The sequence below is a fragment of the Pocillopora damicornis genome, chromosome 4 (assembly GCF_964200805.1).
Source record: "Pocillopora damicornis chromosome 4, jaPocDami1.2, whole genome shotgun sequence".
Classification (NCBI taxonomy): Eukaryota; Metazoa; Cnidaria; class Anthozoa; order Scleractinia; family Pocilloporidae; genus Pocillopora; species Pocillopora damicornis.
In genome coordinates, this window is record NC_142673.1 from 26,417,869 (window position 1) to 26,433,867 (window position 15,999).

Genomic DNA, 15,999 nt, shown 5'->3' on the forward strand with positions numbered 1-15,999 from the left:
TGTTATTTTTTTTATCACACAAGACTTGTAGCAGTTTGCTCGATGACGTAACTTTTCCGTGATTGAAGCATTAAGAGCAAATGTCTGAGATGATTGCGAGAAAATCAGAAAACGTGTATTACCCTATGGTCTCGTGTAAGCTTACAAACGTGATGTAGTTTGTTTACCCAGATATGCTTCTGTTTGAGACGGATTAAAGCCTGCATGAGAAGACTTGGCTACAGAACTCAGGAGGCAGTCAGCAGGAGGACTCCTAAATGAGACCCAGCAAAACAACATGAGCATATTTATAAGTTTTTGCAATGAACGAGGCATATGGCGCCACCCGCTAGCCGTACATCAAAATGCTCTTCAGCACTTAAAAAACAGTGATCACTTACTTTTCCATTGACAAATTAAATGCTTTACGTATTTAAGATCTCATGCAGCGCATGGAACGAACGCAGTACACCTATTGCTACATTCTTATGTCAGTGTCTCAATTCTGATTTGGTGGTACTGTTTCTATTGAGTCTTGCCTACAAACAGTACTGTTTAGAGGATCCTATATCAACAGACATCATTTTGTAAGCATGAATTATACAAAAAATATTGAATCGCTTTTTACCGCTATCACGGAAAGAGTGATTGCGTTTTCTTTTGTCAAAAAGGATCTGAACAACATAAGATGTTTCTACCCACATTTAGATTCATAATGTACCCTTTTATCTTTTATGTTTTTTTTTTTTTAAAGTAGATGTTTGGTGGCAGTGAATCAGGTAATTTTCTTTATGATTGTTCTCAGCATTTTAATATTTCCGCAGAATTGAATGTCACTATTTCAAAATGGCAAATCAAAGAATAAAATTAGTTTTGGGAAATGCATCAACTAAATTTCCCCTCGGTACACGTTTCGGTTGAATATGCGGTAATTGTTTTTAACGGATTAGGCGAATATGCAAGCAGGGGCAATCTTACTAAGACATTTGATCTTGATGATGAGAGGAAAAAAACACTTCAAAAAAGCAAAACAAAAAAAACAGGAGAAGCTACCTGTCCTTTGAGTGGTTGTAGTTTTCCCTCTGTTTCCATCTCGAAAGGTTTTTGGAAAGTAATCGGTAGAATAATGATTAGCACGCATCTCACAAGGTTTTCTCGTGTTCAGTTGAATTGCCTCACGGGTCTATCCCCCACTGGATTAGGAATTTAAAAAAATTATAATATATATTTTCTTCATCAGTGGCGTTTCCCTATTGCTAAGACAGTTATAAATATTTACATTTTTCAGCCTAGAGTCATCTACAATCATAGCTAATTTATGCCTACGTGTATACAAGAAAAGAAAATGCTGACGTACAGATCAATTAGTGTTCGTAATATTACGCCCGCCTCCGCAGTTACGCTCGATTCGTGCTTTGGGCTACAAACTATCCGCGTGGGAACTGGATCTACACTGCGTTGTTAAAATGGCCGTAACATTCGCGTCTTGATAGTATATTCAGTGTTTATCGCCGAAGAGTCCATGGATTTGCCTCCGAGAGGTCCATCCGTTGTTCATGGGTTGAAGTCTTCGCGGGTAAGTTATTGAGAATATCTCAACGCAGCGAAAATGTTTTTAACGTCGAGTTCTGGGCATTTTAGATCTGCCTAAGCATGAAGCCACATTGTCAATTACATGTCTGTGTTTATTGCAGAATCCAAACCTCAAAATTGTTCGAGTAATAGTCGTTGAAGGAGTTGATTTGGCTAAGAAGGACATTTTTGGTTTAAGGTAGAGTATAGCTGATCAATGTTTCATAGATGCAGCAATCTTGATGTGTAAAACGTTAGAAATCTGTCGTAGTGTAGTATTGAAGGTATTATCCCAAAGAATTTCCTTTAGTTTTAAGCTTTTTAAGCTTATCATTGAGCACGGTTTCAGGTTTTTGCGAGTTCTGCGATTGAACTTTGACAAGCTTTAATATCCTTATTACCCGTTTTTGTACTAAAATTTAATACGTATAGTCACAGGGTTTGTAGGTTATAGTCACTTTACTGCGAGTCAATTTTGAACTTGTAATAGGTTAAGGTATTTTCAGTTTTCTACGTAAGTGATGTTTACGTAGTTGCACAACTGCAAACCTAAAATTTGCCATCTGGACTTGTCAAAATGTTCTAGTTGGAACGTAATAAGTCTCAATGTTTACTTGCAATATTGATTGGAAAACATGGAACACGAAAGGTTTCCCAAAAATTATTTACTACATTGAATATTTATTGTCACACATATGATAGTCTCTGCCCTAAAATTTACATAATTATGTCATGTTGTGGTCCTCAGCAAAATCCAAAGGTTATCTCCTGTATGTTAAAATAAGCCATTTTAATAGTGTTGATTTAGAAGCAGAGCCTAGCAGCCATAATTCTGACAAGAAAACTTTATAATACCTCAGTCTGTTTTTTCAGGTTGACCATCATGGAAAAGTATGAAATCCTATCCTCTCTGACTTAAGTTCCTTGTAATAAAATCTTGAACTCTTCAATGTGAAGATCAATACACTTTTTAGATACTCAAAAAGAACTGTAGTGGTTGGCTTTCTTTTTCTACAGCGTTTATGGCCACATTTTAATTAATGGGTATATTTAAAATTTTAGTGCAAATTTTTACAATGTATGAAAATTTAATGTTTGCTTAATGATGGTAATTCATGACCATAACCCAAGAAAAAAGAAACAAAATTTTAAATTTTAAACCACAAAGACATTTAAACTAAAAAATATTATGTGGCTGCACACTTTACAGGTTCAGATTTCCTTTGTTTGTAGAATCACATTGTCTTTGTTTCATCCTCTTTAGTGATCCTTACTGTAAAGTAAAACTTTTCAGAGGAGATCGGGAGTTTGGAGAGATAGATAGTGTTGTTACTGAAACTATCAAAAAGGTAAGGGTAAAGTGTATTATTTTGATTTTGAATTGTGATGCTGAGCATAGATACAGTACTGTTTTTAAATTGATAATATTGGACAAGTATTTGTGAGTTATCTCAGAGGTTATAACATTGTGGCTTAGAAAAGGTACAGAATAACCCATTATAGAGGAATGCGTAAACATTGTATGTAATAACTAAATTAAATGTAATTTACTCACCAGAAGTTCCAGGTCTTCTTTTGACTTCCTTCAATTGTCTTACCCTTCTCTTTTATCAACACCTTATTTTTCTAGTCTGACATCCTTGGGGTAGGTATCTTGGTACAGATCCATAGTATGGGGTTTGGACCATAATTGAGGATATTAGAAGGCATGATATTGAGTTTTTACTATCTAGGAATTGCCTTACTCTCTACCAAACAGTATAAGATCTCAAATCTATGATCTGAGCACTCTTTTGATCTTTTTGCTCAGTCAAGTTTTCAAATGAAGGCAAGAATACCTCTAGCATATACAGAGTGTGTATTACTACGTGGCTGCAGTCTAAAATGGCCTTGGGGCTACAGGCAACTACTGTATAACTGCAACTTTTGCTTTTATGCATTTTGTGTAAAGCTGCTTAAAAAACAAAGCTTTTAAGAGCTGGGTATTCCAGGTTTGTGCAGACAGATTACTCAGGATTTCAATGTCCCATTGAAATCTCTAAAAGCATAGCTTTGTACCATGCTGTTCATGCTCCTGTACATATTGTGCCCAGTTAACAGAGGATAATTCTAGGGGCCTAAAATTTTACCTGATAGTGAAAAACAAATTTTCTAACCAGCAGCTGTTTATGTAATTGAAACTACTTTCAGTATTAATGGGACATTATCCTTTTGGTTAAGGTAAACAGTTTATTTCTAAGTTGTTATTTCTAGTTTGTAGAATGAGCTATTTCAAATACACTGGACATGCAAATGTAGTAAAATTTGGACCTCAGTGTATGCACTATCAAGGTCTTCCTCTTCTCTCATTTTAGACCTTACACCCTGTCTGGAATGAGGGATTTTTCTTTAGGGTAAGAGTTCAGGATTCTTTTTTAACACTGATATGCATACTTAGATGCAATTGTGGCTTTTACAGGTACACCTTTCTAGGTGTTCATGGAGAAAAGCATGTACATGTAAACATAATTGTGATTTATATTAGAATAACAAATGATTTGCAAATAATTTAAGAAGGCACAATTGTGGTTACTTACATCTAGCCCCATCTAAGTTCAAACTTGAGAGAATTCTGAAGAGTCAAACCCTTGACTGTGTCTCAAGTCTGCAATAACAAATTTTGAAAATCACCCTGATATTTGAATGAGGTTTTTTAAAGATGATAAAATCCCTTTATTGTTTTAACATGATACACCAATTATTTTAACTCTTTTGCCAATAAGTAATCATTGATAACACTGGTTATCAAACTCACTTCTCTTTGTTTTTCAGGTTAACCCTTCAGATAACAGGCTTTTATTTGAAGTTTTTGATGAAAATAGAGTTGTAAGTAATTGTTGAAAACAATTATTCAGCACTTTAATGAACTTGTAAATTCTATTATTGATTTTAAATATGTAATTACCCATAGCTAGCCCTAAGTGGATGATAAAGTTACAAGCTTTATACTTAGGACTGAAAAAAAAAAACCACCAGTTTATGGAAAATGCATTCTTTATTGTTCCTATCTAACATCATTTCACCAAATGAACTCCAAGATTTTAAAGTGGTTTGGATGTGTAATTTTACATGAGCAAATACAGTGGGTAAGGATAGAAAACAGAGAAAATTTAAAGTGTGGTGTAATTGAATGAACAACATTTTCATTTTTTTGGATCCTTTGGACTTGAATTTTTAAGAAAAACTCTTGAAAGGTAGACATTATTAGAAAGCAGAGACAAACAGAGACTGTTTTGTTGTTAAGGTTATCCTCTTATGCCATGTTAACTACTAGAGAGTTAATACATTTAAACCCAAAATACTGTTCTGAAGTATGGTTTAACATTTGATATACATATATATAAATGTTTTCTCATTAAGCACATGCATTTACTAAAAAGTCAAACCATAGAATAAAATATAAATGAACAGTGTTGTAATAAACTTAAGGATGCACTGTGGGCAGCTACACTATATACACGTACTTACAATCAGTTGCAAATTGAGGTAAATAAATGCTGCACTTTTGGTTTTCATGAGTCAATGTTTGGTTTGTTGTTTGTTTTAGACAAGAGATGACTTTCTTGGAGAGGTTGAATTACCCTTGGGTATATTGCCAGTAAGTGCATTGCAGCAGTTGATAATAGTTTAAGCTCTTTTCTGTAACAAAAATCAGGTAATGGTAATTAATTGTATTAATTCCGGCTTTGTTTCCATCAAATTGAGAATACCTCTGAAGACTGAGGAAAAAAAATCGAAAATGGAGAAGAAGAGGAGGGTCTGGAAGCTGGGTGAACCAAGCCTTACTAGAATCCAATCTACCTTGTACATGTACATACATGTTTTGAACATGCATGTAGTGCAGTGCCTATTTTCCTTTCCTCACCCCCCCCCCCTCTAATCTCTGATTGGTTTTTCATGGAGTGGATGTGAATGTTCCCTCAAACCTGGTGACATGTACATGTACTCAATATCATCCATAAACCAAAAGCATTTCTTGTGTTTTAGACTGAGGGTTCAAATGTGGAAATCAGACCAGGATATTACAACTTAAGACCCAGAAGGTAGGTGCTTCTTTGTTCAAAATGACAAAAATGTGACTCTCTTCCACAGTTTTGGCAGTACTAAAAATATGTGTACACATTGACTTGAATAAAATTTGCCAAGAAAAAAAGAGAGAAAATGTTGCTGGCTAATGTCTTTGTTTAAGCTTTGAAGTGTGTCAGGTGTAAATGTGTTATCAGGAAAGAAAATTAAGGAAACTTTGTGATTGTCATATTTAATGATTTATTGGAGACTAACTTTATTGATGTTTTGGTATCCCTTTCACCAGTAATAAATCAAGAGTTAAAGGCCATTTGCAGCTATTGATATCATACCTTCCAACAGAGGACCAGTCATCTTCTCATTCAACAACTGCCGGTAAGGCCATTTTGTTACTTTAGATGAATGCTTTCAGGTTTTTTTTTTTTGGCCCTTGAGGCATGTATTAACAAACTGAACTAAAGTTATAGTTATCATTATTTTACAGCATCAAACATGAATGCAGATTCTAATCTCAGAGTTGTTGATGATCATTACCAAACTCCTATATCAAATGTCATCAATTTAGTACCCCCGACTACCACTATCCAGGTTGATCAACCTGTGCCTAGTGCACCACCACCACCAGCTGATATGGTAGCATTGTCATCATCACCACAGAGAGTCCAGGTTGGTCATGTTGTGGTTTTGTGGGTTATAAACAGCACCAGGAAAATGTCAATTTGCAGTCCTTCAAAACACAATCCTTGATTATCAAAAATTGTTTCTCAGAATTTCTGAGGATAGCACTTGATGTTTTGAGATGTTTGAGGCCTACCAATAAATTTCATGACTTTTCAAAAGCTCACATAAATTAGTTTTAATGCAACCACTTTTTCGTAGTAATGTTATTTTTATCTTCATTTATGGCTTTGAATGTATTCACAGTGCTCCTTTGAAGTTACATCCACAACATTGTATGCAAAAAGCAAAATTATAAAAAGTTGCATATAGCCTACAAGTATGCTTTCTGTTTGCACCTTTTGAAGTGTTTTTAGTGTAATTTTGGGGTTTAAATGTAGATAATTGAAGAAGCTTTTTTAAGATTTGTTTTATTATTTTGGAGAGATTTTTCTGGAATTAATTTTTTCAGATGCCTGAGAAAATCTATTTCCTCCAGACAATGTACTAATGCATCACTATAAGGTATTGAAAACCCATGACTATGTCTGAAATTATTTTCTAATTTCTGGGCTTTACTGTGAAGTCTCTTCCAGATGTAGAGGAAACTCAAACTTCAAGACAAGAGGAGCCTTCCCTTCCTGAAGGTTGGGAAGAGAGACAGGTTAGTGATGTTCAATCATCATAGTTAAAAAAGGTTATAAAACAAAAAGAAATCAATGAAACTTCAAAAAAAATTCAATTCGTAATTGATTTTTTTTGTTTTGCATATTTTCAAGGATGCTATTGGTAGAACATTTTACATAGATCATGCAACCAGGACAACATCTTGGAGACGCCCCAACAGGAGTAGGTTAGTTCTTAGTATCAGTCTCCATTCATATGCATAAACTGTATGTACATTAAATTGGTGTACATGTAGCAGATATGACTGTATTTTAAGAAGAAGGAAGTAATCATTGTTTAATCAATTAATTTGTAAAGATGTGAAAGGTCAATTTCTCTTAAACCATGAGGAGACTGACTATAACAAGACTACACTCTATTTCATGTTCTAATCCTACTAAAATATGTGGTTTCCAAGCTTGGCCTTATCTTGATGTACCAAGCCCAGCAATTTCCATCTTTCACCCAAAGACAAGGTCTCTTGTCCAAGCACAATTGCTTTTGAAAACGAATGTTGTGAAAATTTATTCCTATGTGGATTTTTTTAAGATGTGCTTCTTCCTTCTTGCCTTATGTTCTTTTTGTTCCTTTCATAACTTTGTTTCTTGTAGTGTACTGTTATGTAGCATAACTTTACATACTATAACCATGTTTCCTTTCAAGAATGAAAAATTAACATCCATGGACACGTAGATGATTGAGAACCTAGTAATATAAGCAGAAAAAGGAAACTGCAGTTTGCAAGAGGAATTTCTTCAATCATACATGTACTGTTGAAAAATTATCTTTTATAGTGGATCAAGACATCAAGAGGAGGTTCAGCAAAACGATGAAAGGCGAGAAAGAAACTTCAGAATACGACGACATCTGAGTGTTGACGGTTCTGAACAGACTTCTAATAACTCGACTGGTGCCAGCCTGGTTTGTTGTAATTTATTTAATACCATCACCTATTTTTAACGTTTAGATGTACAGTAATTTCCTTCATTAAGGCTCATGATTATAATTATCATTCATGTGTAGCATGGAGAAATAAAAATGAGTTAAACGAAGATAAGAATGGTTTCGACAATTCTAAGCTACTGTGTAAATATTGACAAGACTGTGTAATTTATATCTATTTTGAACATTGCATGATTTGTAGGAGAGTCCCCCAGAAGAGTTATTACCTCCTGGCTGGGCTATGCAAACGGCTCCAAATGGCAGAATTTTCTTCATTGATCACAATACCAGAAAAACAACATGGGTGAGTGTACTAAACATGATATATACATGTATTTCCTTTGCCGGACGTGAGGTCAGTATGTACTTAAGGGTACAGTTTTTTCCCATATGTACCAATCCAGACTGGTAAATAAGTTATTATTTTTTTTGCTTGTTTTTTTTTTTTTTACTTTGCCGCAAATGGCGCGGAAAAAAATGTGGACCGTACAGTAGTCCGTTTTATTAAAAGCTAGACCGGTTTCGAGCGCGCTATTAGCAATCAAATTCGAAGAAATTCAAAGACCTGTATAATACTAGAGTAGCATTACTGCTGCTTAATTGATGGTTTGTAGTCAAACATTATCAACCTGAATGTTTTTGTCTTAGCGTGATCCTCGACTACATCACCATACCAGTGGAGGACCGTCCATGTCACCAGAAATTGGACGATCAGCAACCCTTAGCCGAGATCTTGGACCCTTACCAGTAAGAAAAATCCTCGTTTTCCCGCGTCTTGGATAGTTTGCCTGTTTTTAATTTTAGCCCTTGTTGGCTCCTTGAGGTATTTTTCTTTATTGTGACAGGCCGTTCTGATAACTTTGGCTTTGGTTTTTACAATACTCAATCGAAATGCGTTCTAACAATTTTATCTGCTATTCTTTCATAGGATGGCTGGGAGGAAAGAGTTCACCAAGATGGCAGAGTCTTTTATATTGATCATAGTGAGTAGTCATCGTTCTATTTCCACACATGACGCTTTCAACATCGCTGATTATAGCAGTATGCCGTATGCTTGTCCATGAACCTAGTATGGGCAAATTATCACCGCATGCGCTTAATACTAACAGTTTGCATAATAAGTAAATTGTCATGTGTTTGATATCAACAGTTGGTTTACTATATAAGTAAATCGTTGCATGTGTTTGATTTTCTGTAAAAATTGTTTTTAGATACAAAATCTACTCAGTGGGAAGATCCTCGAGTTCAGATTAACAGCAAACCAGCCCAGGTGGGACTGAAGCTTATTTAACTATTCTATTTAACAATTTTCGGCTGATGATGCTATGCTGTTTTACTTCTTTTCGGTACTATCAACTAAAACTGAGGAATCCAGAGGTTAACTTCCCCCTACCATCCGGTTAAAAATTTTGACCCGCATGAACATATATACTATTAGAGCGATTACTAGATGAGGTTAAGGATGTTAGGGAGTGTAATCATGGCCGAGGTTTGTGTTATCCGCCAAAGTCAAAGGCTGAAGTAGAACCAGGGCCGTAATAGTTCCTGCTATGTTGCGGATACCAATTTTTCAGTATAACTTATAAATGCTTGAAACCTAGTGTCTGAATATTTGTCGAGACGGAAACCGTGCCAGTTACAAGAAGGTGGGACCTTATAAGTGGCTCATTGTAATTGAATCAGTGACACACATAATAACTGACAATGAGTAGAACCTTAAAATAATTAGAAAGTTGTATTTCCTGTTTCCCCAGGCTGTGCCTTACTCTCGAGATTTCAAGAGAAAGTGCGATTATTTCAGATCCAAGTTGAAGAGACCGGTAAGAATCAAAGAAGACATGCCTATGGTTAATGGCTCGCCTTCTCTTAATGCAAGGGAGAAAGTTTAAACTTACGTAATATTTCATTACACGGCAAATTTTCATGCAATCGCAATGACTTTGTCATAGAGAAATGCAAGAAGGACAAATAAAGCAGCAAAAAATTGTCTGGATAGTTCCAAGCCATGCTCATAAAATTGATTTAAGCTTATTCAGATTAGTTAACGAACGTTTCCTTTTCCATTTATCACTTATGATTATAATTATTTTTGTTAATCAACGGTCTTCGTGAACAGTGCCAATCCACTTTCAACAACAATACCCTAAGTTGCACTAGAAGCTCATGCTGTTACTTTTTATTACTCTTAATGAAGTCATGGTGACCTTCAGGGGACACTGAAATTCATTTTATTCTTCGTCTTAATTGTTTTCAGGTTAACGTTCCTAATAAATATGAAATTCATGTGAGAAGAAACAATCTTCTGTTAGATTCATATCGAGGTGTCTTTGTTACTGTCACAAACACTGAGCTACTCAAGACGAGGCTCTGGATTGTTTTTGATTCGGAAACTGGACTTGATTATGGAGGGCTTCAAAGGTAAAGTATCCTATCAGGAACATTTTGTTGTCATGGCAGATTTTCATTCCCTCAGTATGAAGCTGTCTTTCACATAGTGCATCGTTTGTCGTCATCAGCGGAATTTGTTGTACTGTTTTAAGGATACCGACTAGACCTGGGGTGTTGACGATATATATTCAGATGAGTACATGTTAACTATGTATGACAGAAATTGAAAGGATTAAGAGGAACATAATGTTTCCATTTACAAGTTTATTGGGCCAAATTCTCCTAAGGAAAGGAATCCTGATACATTGCTTACCGAGGATTTCTCGTTCTCTCGAACAGGGAGTGGTTTTACTTGCTATCCAAGGAAGTGTTCAATCCATATTATGGTCTGTTTGAGTATTCAGCAAGGTGAGTGGAATAATCTACGTATTAGATTCCATTTTGCTGCTTGTTCATTCAGTTGTAGTTTGATGACTTATCAGTTATAAATTTGCTAAGGAAAAAGTGGCGCAAGAGCGTTTCATGGCTCACGGTCGTTGGCCAAACCGACTGAAAAATAAGTGAAAGGTGTTTTCTTTCATATTGTAGAGGGATAACCTATTTTTGACTCTTAATTTTTTCTGTTATTTACTTTCTAGTGATAACTACACGTTGCAAATAAACCCAAACTCTGGTTTGTGCAACGAGGAACATCTGTCTTATTTCAAGTTTATTGGCCGTTTAGCTGGAATGGCCGTGTACCATGGAAAACTACTTGATGGTAAAACTGGTGTTTTGAGTTTCTTGACTAAGCGCAAAGGCTGTCTGCAGCTGGGGAGGGCTATTGCTGCCTTTGCATTGTCTCTCTCATCTGTTTTTCATAGCCTTTTTTTCTTTTACTTATTTAAATGGATGTACAGGTGTAAAGTTCAATTTTTTTTCTTTTTTTCTTTTTTCTGCAGCCTTTTTTATTCGTCCATTTTACAAAATGATGTTGGGTAAACCCATCACTCTTGTTGACATGGAAAGTGTGGTAAGCCGTGTTTCCGCAGAAAAGTTCTGTTATTTTGGGTTAATATTGTTCCAATACAAACGGGTAGTATCTCTTTTAAAAGTTTAAAAACGTCTGGAAGCCGACAAATGAACTTAAAACTTGATAAACAATGGGAGATCGATATTTGCCCCTCGCTGAGGTCTTTTCTCTTGTCTTTAATTGGTGCTCTGAATCCCCTATATGAGAGAGAATTCACTCCCAACTGACACATCCTAAATTGCCACGTTTCTTATCGCTTTAACTTAAAGAACACTCACCAAGCAAAGTGTGGAGAACGAATAATGCCTCAGGCATGGTCCCTATGTGTCAATCAGTGGTTAGGACCAGCGCAAAAAGACATGGCAAAGAATTTACATGTAATTAATTTATTGCGTATTGTAATCGAATTGGTCAGTCTTATTTAAGTTAGCTTGGGCCGAGCAGTTGTCGCGCTGCTATCATCATAGGCCATTCTGTGTAGCGTTTCATTGTCAAAGCCTTGGTGTTGCATTACTGACCTGTTAATAATTTTTTCCAAGGATTCGGAATACTATAATAGCCTGAACTGGATCTTGGAAAATGACCCAGAGGATTTAGACTTGACTTTTAGTGTGGATGAAGAGTTGTTTGGTCAGGTAGGAAGAAGCACAACGGTCTTTGTTTTAATTAGTTATGCAAAAAAAATATATATATTTATATATCCTCTCGGCCCTCGGTTTACTCAAGGGTTTAAAGACTAGCGGATCGAATTGAGTGGAGTTAGAGAGGGTGTGCTTAATCTGGAAAAAGACTTTTGTCCCTTCCAAACCAGTACCTCTGCTCGTTTCATATAACCAAATCCGGACATTGGTCTGGTCACATCCAGACAACCTTTCTGGTTGTACCATTAGCTGTACGTGTGTGAATTATTCTTCTTGATGCAACGGTTGCAAATTATATTTGTCTTTACACTTCTAGGTAACGGTAAAAGATCTTAAGCCCGGTGGATCAGACATTAAAGTCACCAATGCAAACAAAAGAGAATACATCAAGTAAGTTTGACTTAAGAACTACAAGAACCTACGAACCTTATCACATTTCTGGCACTTCCATTACATTTCTTGCCAACTTTACGAAGCTTAGCAAAGTTTATTGCGGGCCTTATTATTTTTTCTTTCTTTATTGAACCATCGTCTAAATTATGATTTCAAAAAACCCATCAAGTTATGAAAGTAACAGAAGCGTGATCATCAACTATGTCAGTTATTCGTGCGAATGTGTGAATGTCCCGGACGACAATATCAAAGTCTCTGCTTTTGTTTTGGCTTATTTTGTTTGTCTGTTTGTTTGTTGACTTGTGTACTTCTTGCATTTGCTACGTCATTTCAGAAAGAAAATAATTTTTTGCGAAGTTATTTTTTGTTCCTATTTTCCTTTCCACAGTCTTGTCATTAAATGGAGATTCGTAAGCCGCGTCGAGGATCAGATGAGAAAGTTCATGGAGGTAAAAATCTATGAAATAAGCATTAATTTGGATTTCACATAGTAATTATATGTTAAGTAGGGCAATTTTTTCTCTCCTTGGTGTTTGCTATTGTTTAATGTAACAGTCTCTTTAAGGATTTCGATTTGGAACTTATTTTTTTCTTCTTTTAGGGATTTGGAGAGCTTATACCTCATAACTTGATTCAAATATTTGACGAAAGAGAATTAGAGGTGGATACACTTTTTTTCGTTTGTAATTGTGTAGTACGTACGCACCCAGAAGGAGATAGAGATGTAATTAAGAGCACTTTCCAGCAAAACCCTATTTGAAGTTGAGTAGCTCTCAGTCGTCTCATGAGGCGGAGTAGAGAAGAGCTAGGTTTGAGGTGAATTCTTTAAGTATCGTGTGCAAGGGTGGGTGGAAAACTTATTTTTTTGGGTATTCCTCCAGTGCCAGTTTCTTTGAATTTGTTTCTTCATTCGCTTAAATGAAAGAAACGAAACAAACTGCTGATTCTCGCTCATGATGTTCTCCATTTAGCTCCTTATGTGCGGCTTGGGTGAGATCGACATCAATGACTGGCGGAGGAACACGAATTACCGCGGAGAATATAGTGATAAACACAGCGTAATCGTGTGGTTTTGGAAGGTATGACTCATCAGCATTCGTTTATATACAACAAAACACTGTTTATTGTGTATCATCTTGTACGAATTACGATCACCGTCGTATGTGTTGCAGTCGTTTAAAACGTTTTGGTGCTCTCTATAAAATAGATTACCAGATGGAGGGTTAACTTTTTGTGATACCCTTGGCGCATTAATAGTGGCTTTATTTTGTTAAGTTGACTTGTATATAGCGTCTACTACGAGTGACGAGATTTGACTTAAACGTTGGAAGTGTCAATACGAAAAAAAAATAAGTCAACGACATTGTAGTTGCCTTGCTTTTAACAAACTCTGCGAAGTGATATGGACAGTCAAATAAACATTTTAATAGCCGCGATATTGTCGCTAGTAGGGGAAAAAATGTAATGTTAATTTTTATTTTTAATTTCTTCCTTCTTTTGGTGTAGTAAACCTTTGTTGTTTGCAAATACCCGAATGTGATATTCGTGTAAATCTTGTATTGATATTACATTACTTCCCGTCAGGCTGTGGCGTCTTTTGACCTGGAGACTCGCGCAAGACTCCTGCAGTTTGTCACAGGAACATCACGTGTCCCCATGAACGGGTTTACCGAGCTATATGGCAGCAATGGGCCGCAGAAATTCACTATTGAACCTTGGGGTACCCCTCATTCCCTCCCAAGGGCCCATACTTGGTAAGTTTATTACTTTCTTCTTGTGGAGACAGCTAATGAACGTACTACCGTGTTCGGTCAAGTTATCCGGAAGCATTTTCTCACTTCATTGGATTAGGCAAATTTGAGAAGGGATATTTTCTTGTGTGAGACACGGTCTAGTTGTTGGGGCGATTTAAACCGGATAGAGAAATCTTGGGTCACATCTTAGAGTCTGTCTCTCTGTCTCTCTGTCGAGAACTGACTCTGACGGTAGCTTTCCGTTCAGTTTGTCAACTGACAATATTCCTTCTCAGGCTCCCCCCTCCTGGGCGATCTTATTACACAGTCGGTGTTACTATTTTTGCAGTTTCGATACGAGTTTACTCTAGATGATTAGCTGTGGTTTTTGTTAAACAGAAACACATTCTCATCAGTCCCAAGTTCGTTTCTCATCATTCCCTTACCTCTCTCAGTTTTAACAGGCTGGACCTTCCTCGCTACAGAACTTACTACGAACTTCGGGAGAAATTGCGATTGGCCATTGAGAATACACAGGGATTTGAAGGCGTGGATTAACACAGAATTTTTGTCTTGAACTCGAGATACTATTCCTATTAATCAAATGGAAGTAAAGGAAGTTCCTCTTCCGACTAGAACTTCTTAATCTTCTTTTTCTTATTTCCTTAGTGAATGAACTTTTGAGAAAAAGTTGTTAGATTCTAGCCTGTGAATCACTTCAGGTTTTATCTTACATTAATTCGGTGTAGTTGTTACTGTAATAGTGTTTGTCCAAATTGCTGCCATAAACAAGAACTTGACCTATGCAGAAAACACGTAATGGTTGAGGGGAGGTCAGTTGTTCCGTGGGTATAGTTGCCCAACAGTGTGCGAATATAACATAATAATCGAAAGTATTTATTTACCATTAGCTGGCTAAATGTGGTGGGTATTGAGCGCGAGAAAGTAGAGTTGAAACGTTTCGTATTCAGTTTATTGTGAAAAAAAAAAACCTCAAGGAAACAAAATTACTCAAGTAAGCAAAGAACTTCTGAAAGTTGAACCTTATTGTGTGATAAATCTTTAAAGAGTTACCTTAATATTTTCATTTGTTTGTCTATCAAAGTGAGATAGTACTGAAACACAAAGAGGATATAATTTAAAACCAAATAGGGACAAGGATGTGCAGTATGGTAAAGATTAAAACGGATTGCTGATGACGAACTTGAAAAATGTAGGTTTATAAAATTTTTATAAAATACATAAACCGTAAAGGTAAGCGATAGGGGTATTTTTCTCAGACAGTTGAAAACTGTTATGTTTTACAGTGATAGGAAAATAGTTGTATTGTAGTAATTCAACTACAAGGAACTCTCATATAAGTAGCTTTAGATGTTCTCCTATCGCTTATTACAAAGTTTTCTTAAGATTGAATTTTACGGTTTATCTAATTTCTTTCCTGTTTCATTTTTCTCTTTTTGAAATTCCTTCGATTTGAAGCTATTTTTGAAAACGGATTTAAAAGGCGTGACGTAGACTGTTGACGTAGCATCGCTTCTTTATGGAGCAGCCCCAAAAGCTACGGCATCTGTCAAACCCTGATGGGGCTTTGCACGAAAGCGTAACGATTTCAATGGCGTTTCGTGATTCTTTTTTAGAATGGTCGGCGTGCATTAAACACCTCCCCGCCAACGTAAACTGACTTGTTAACAGAAAACAAAAGATCACTGGATACGTTAAGATTCTTGATATCTTGAAATGTCTTGTAGGCTGAAAATATTATTTTAACCTTCTAGTCCCTTGAGTGATAATGTAACTCCTCTTCAAAATACTAACACTTAGCCATGAGTAAAGATCACGCAAATCAAGGGACAGATGAGTAAAAAGAAATAGCGCTGATCTTGACAAATTGTCACCATTTGTCACGTGAACACGTATGTAGATTACTGAGGAGAATTTCTTTGTTGACCAC

General features: G+C 36.1%; 1 protein-coding gene across 1 annotated transcript; it reads left to right on the top strand.

Annotated features, from left to right (window-relative positions):
- Positions 1–248: 248 nt before the first annotated feature.
- LOC113667324 (E3 ubiquitin-protein ligase NEDD4-like) lies at positions 249–15,461 on the top strand. Its single transcript, XM_027183134.2, has 29 exons — positions 249–758; positions 1,268–1,555; positions 1,674–1,750; positions 2,816–2,900; positions 3,906–3,944; positions 4,363–4,416; positions 5,138–5,188; positions 5,578–5,633; positions 5,903–5,991; positions 6,101–6,282; positions 6,860–6,937; positions 7,053–7,126; positions 7,734–7,860; positions 8,084–8,185; positions 8,530–8,628; positions 8,810–8,864; positions 9,093–9,151; positions 9,636–9,701; positions 10,136–10,299; positions 10,609–10,677; positions 10,908–11,029; positions 11,211–11,281; positions 11,821–11,916; positions 12,239–12,312; positions 12,704–12,764; positions 12,917–12,976; positions 13,287–13,394; positions 13,900–14,069; positions 14,504–15,461. The coding sequence occupies exons 2-29, from the start codon at positions 1,502–1,504 to the stop codon at positions 14,604–14,606; spliced, it is 2,445 nt and encodes an 814-aa protein (XP_027038935.2). The 5' UTR covers positions 249–758; positions 1,268–1,501; the 3' UTR covers positions 14,607–15,461.
- The last annotated feature ends 538 nt before the right edge of the window (positions 15,462–15,999 follow it).

Bases quoted from the DNA above. Each gene is read 5' to 3' on its own strand.
- LOC113667324 (XM_027183134.2), top strand. From the start codon at position 1,502: ATGGATTTGCCTCCGAGAGGTCCATCCGTTGTTCATGGGTTGAAGTCT. The intron at 5,634-5,902 runs GTAGGTGCTTCT...CCCTTTCACCAG, and splicing joins TACAACTTAAGACCCAGAAG to TAATAAATCAAGAGTTAAAG. The intron at 11,282-11,820 runs GTAAGCCGTGTT...ATTTTTTCCAAG, and splicing joins TTGTTGACATGGAAAGTGTG to GATTCGGAATACTATAATAG.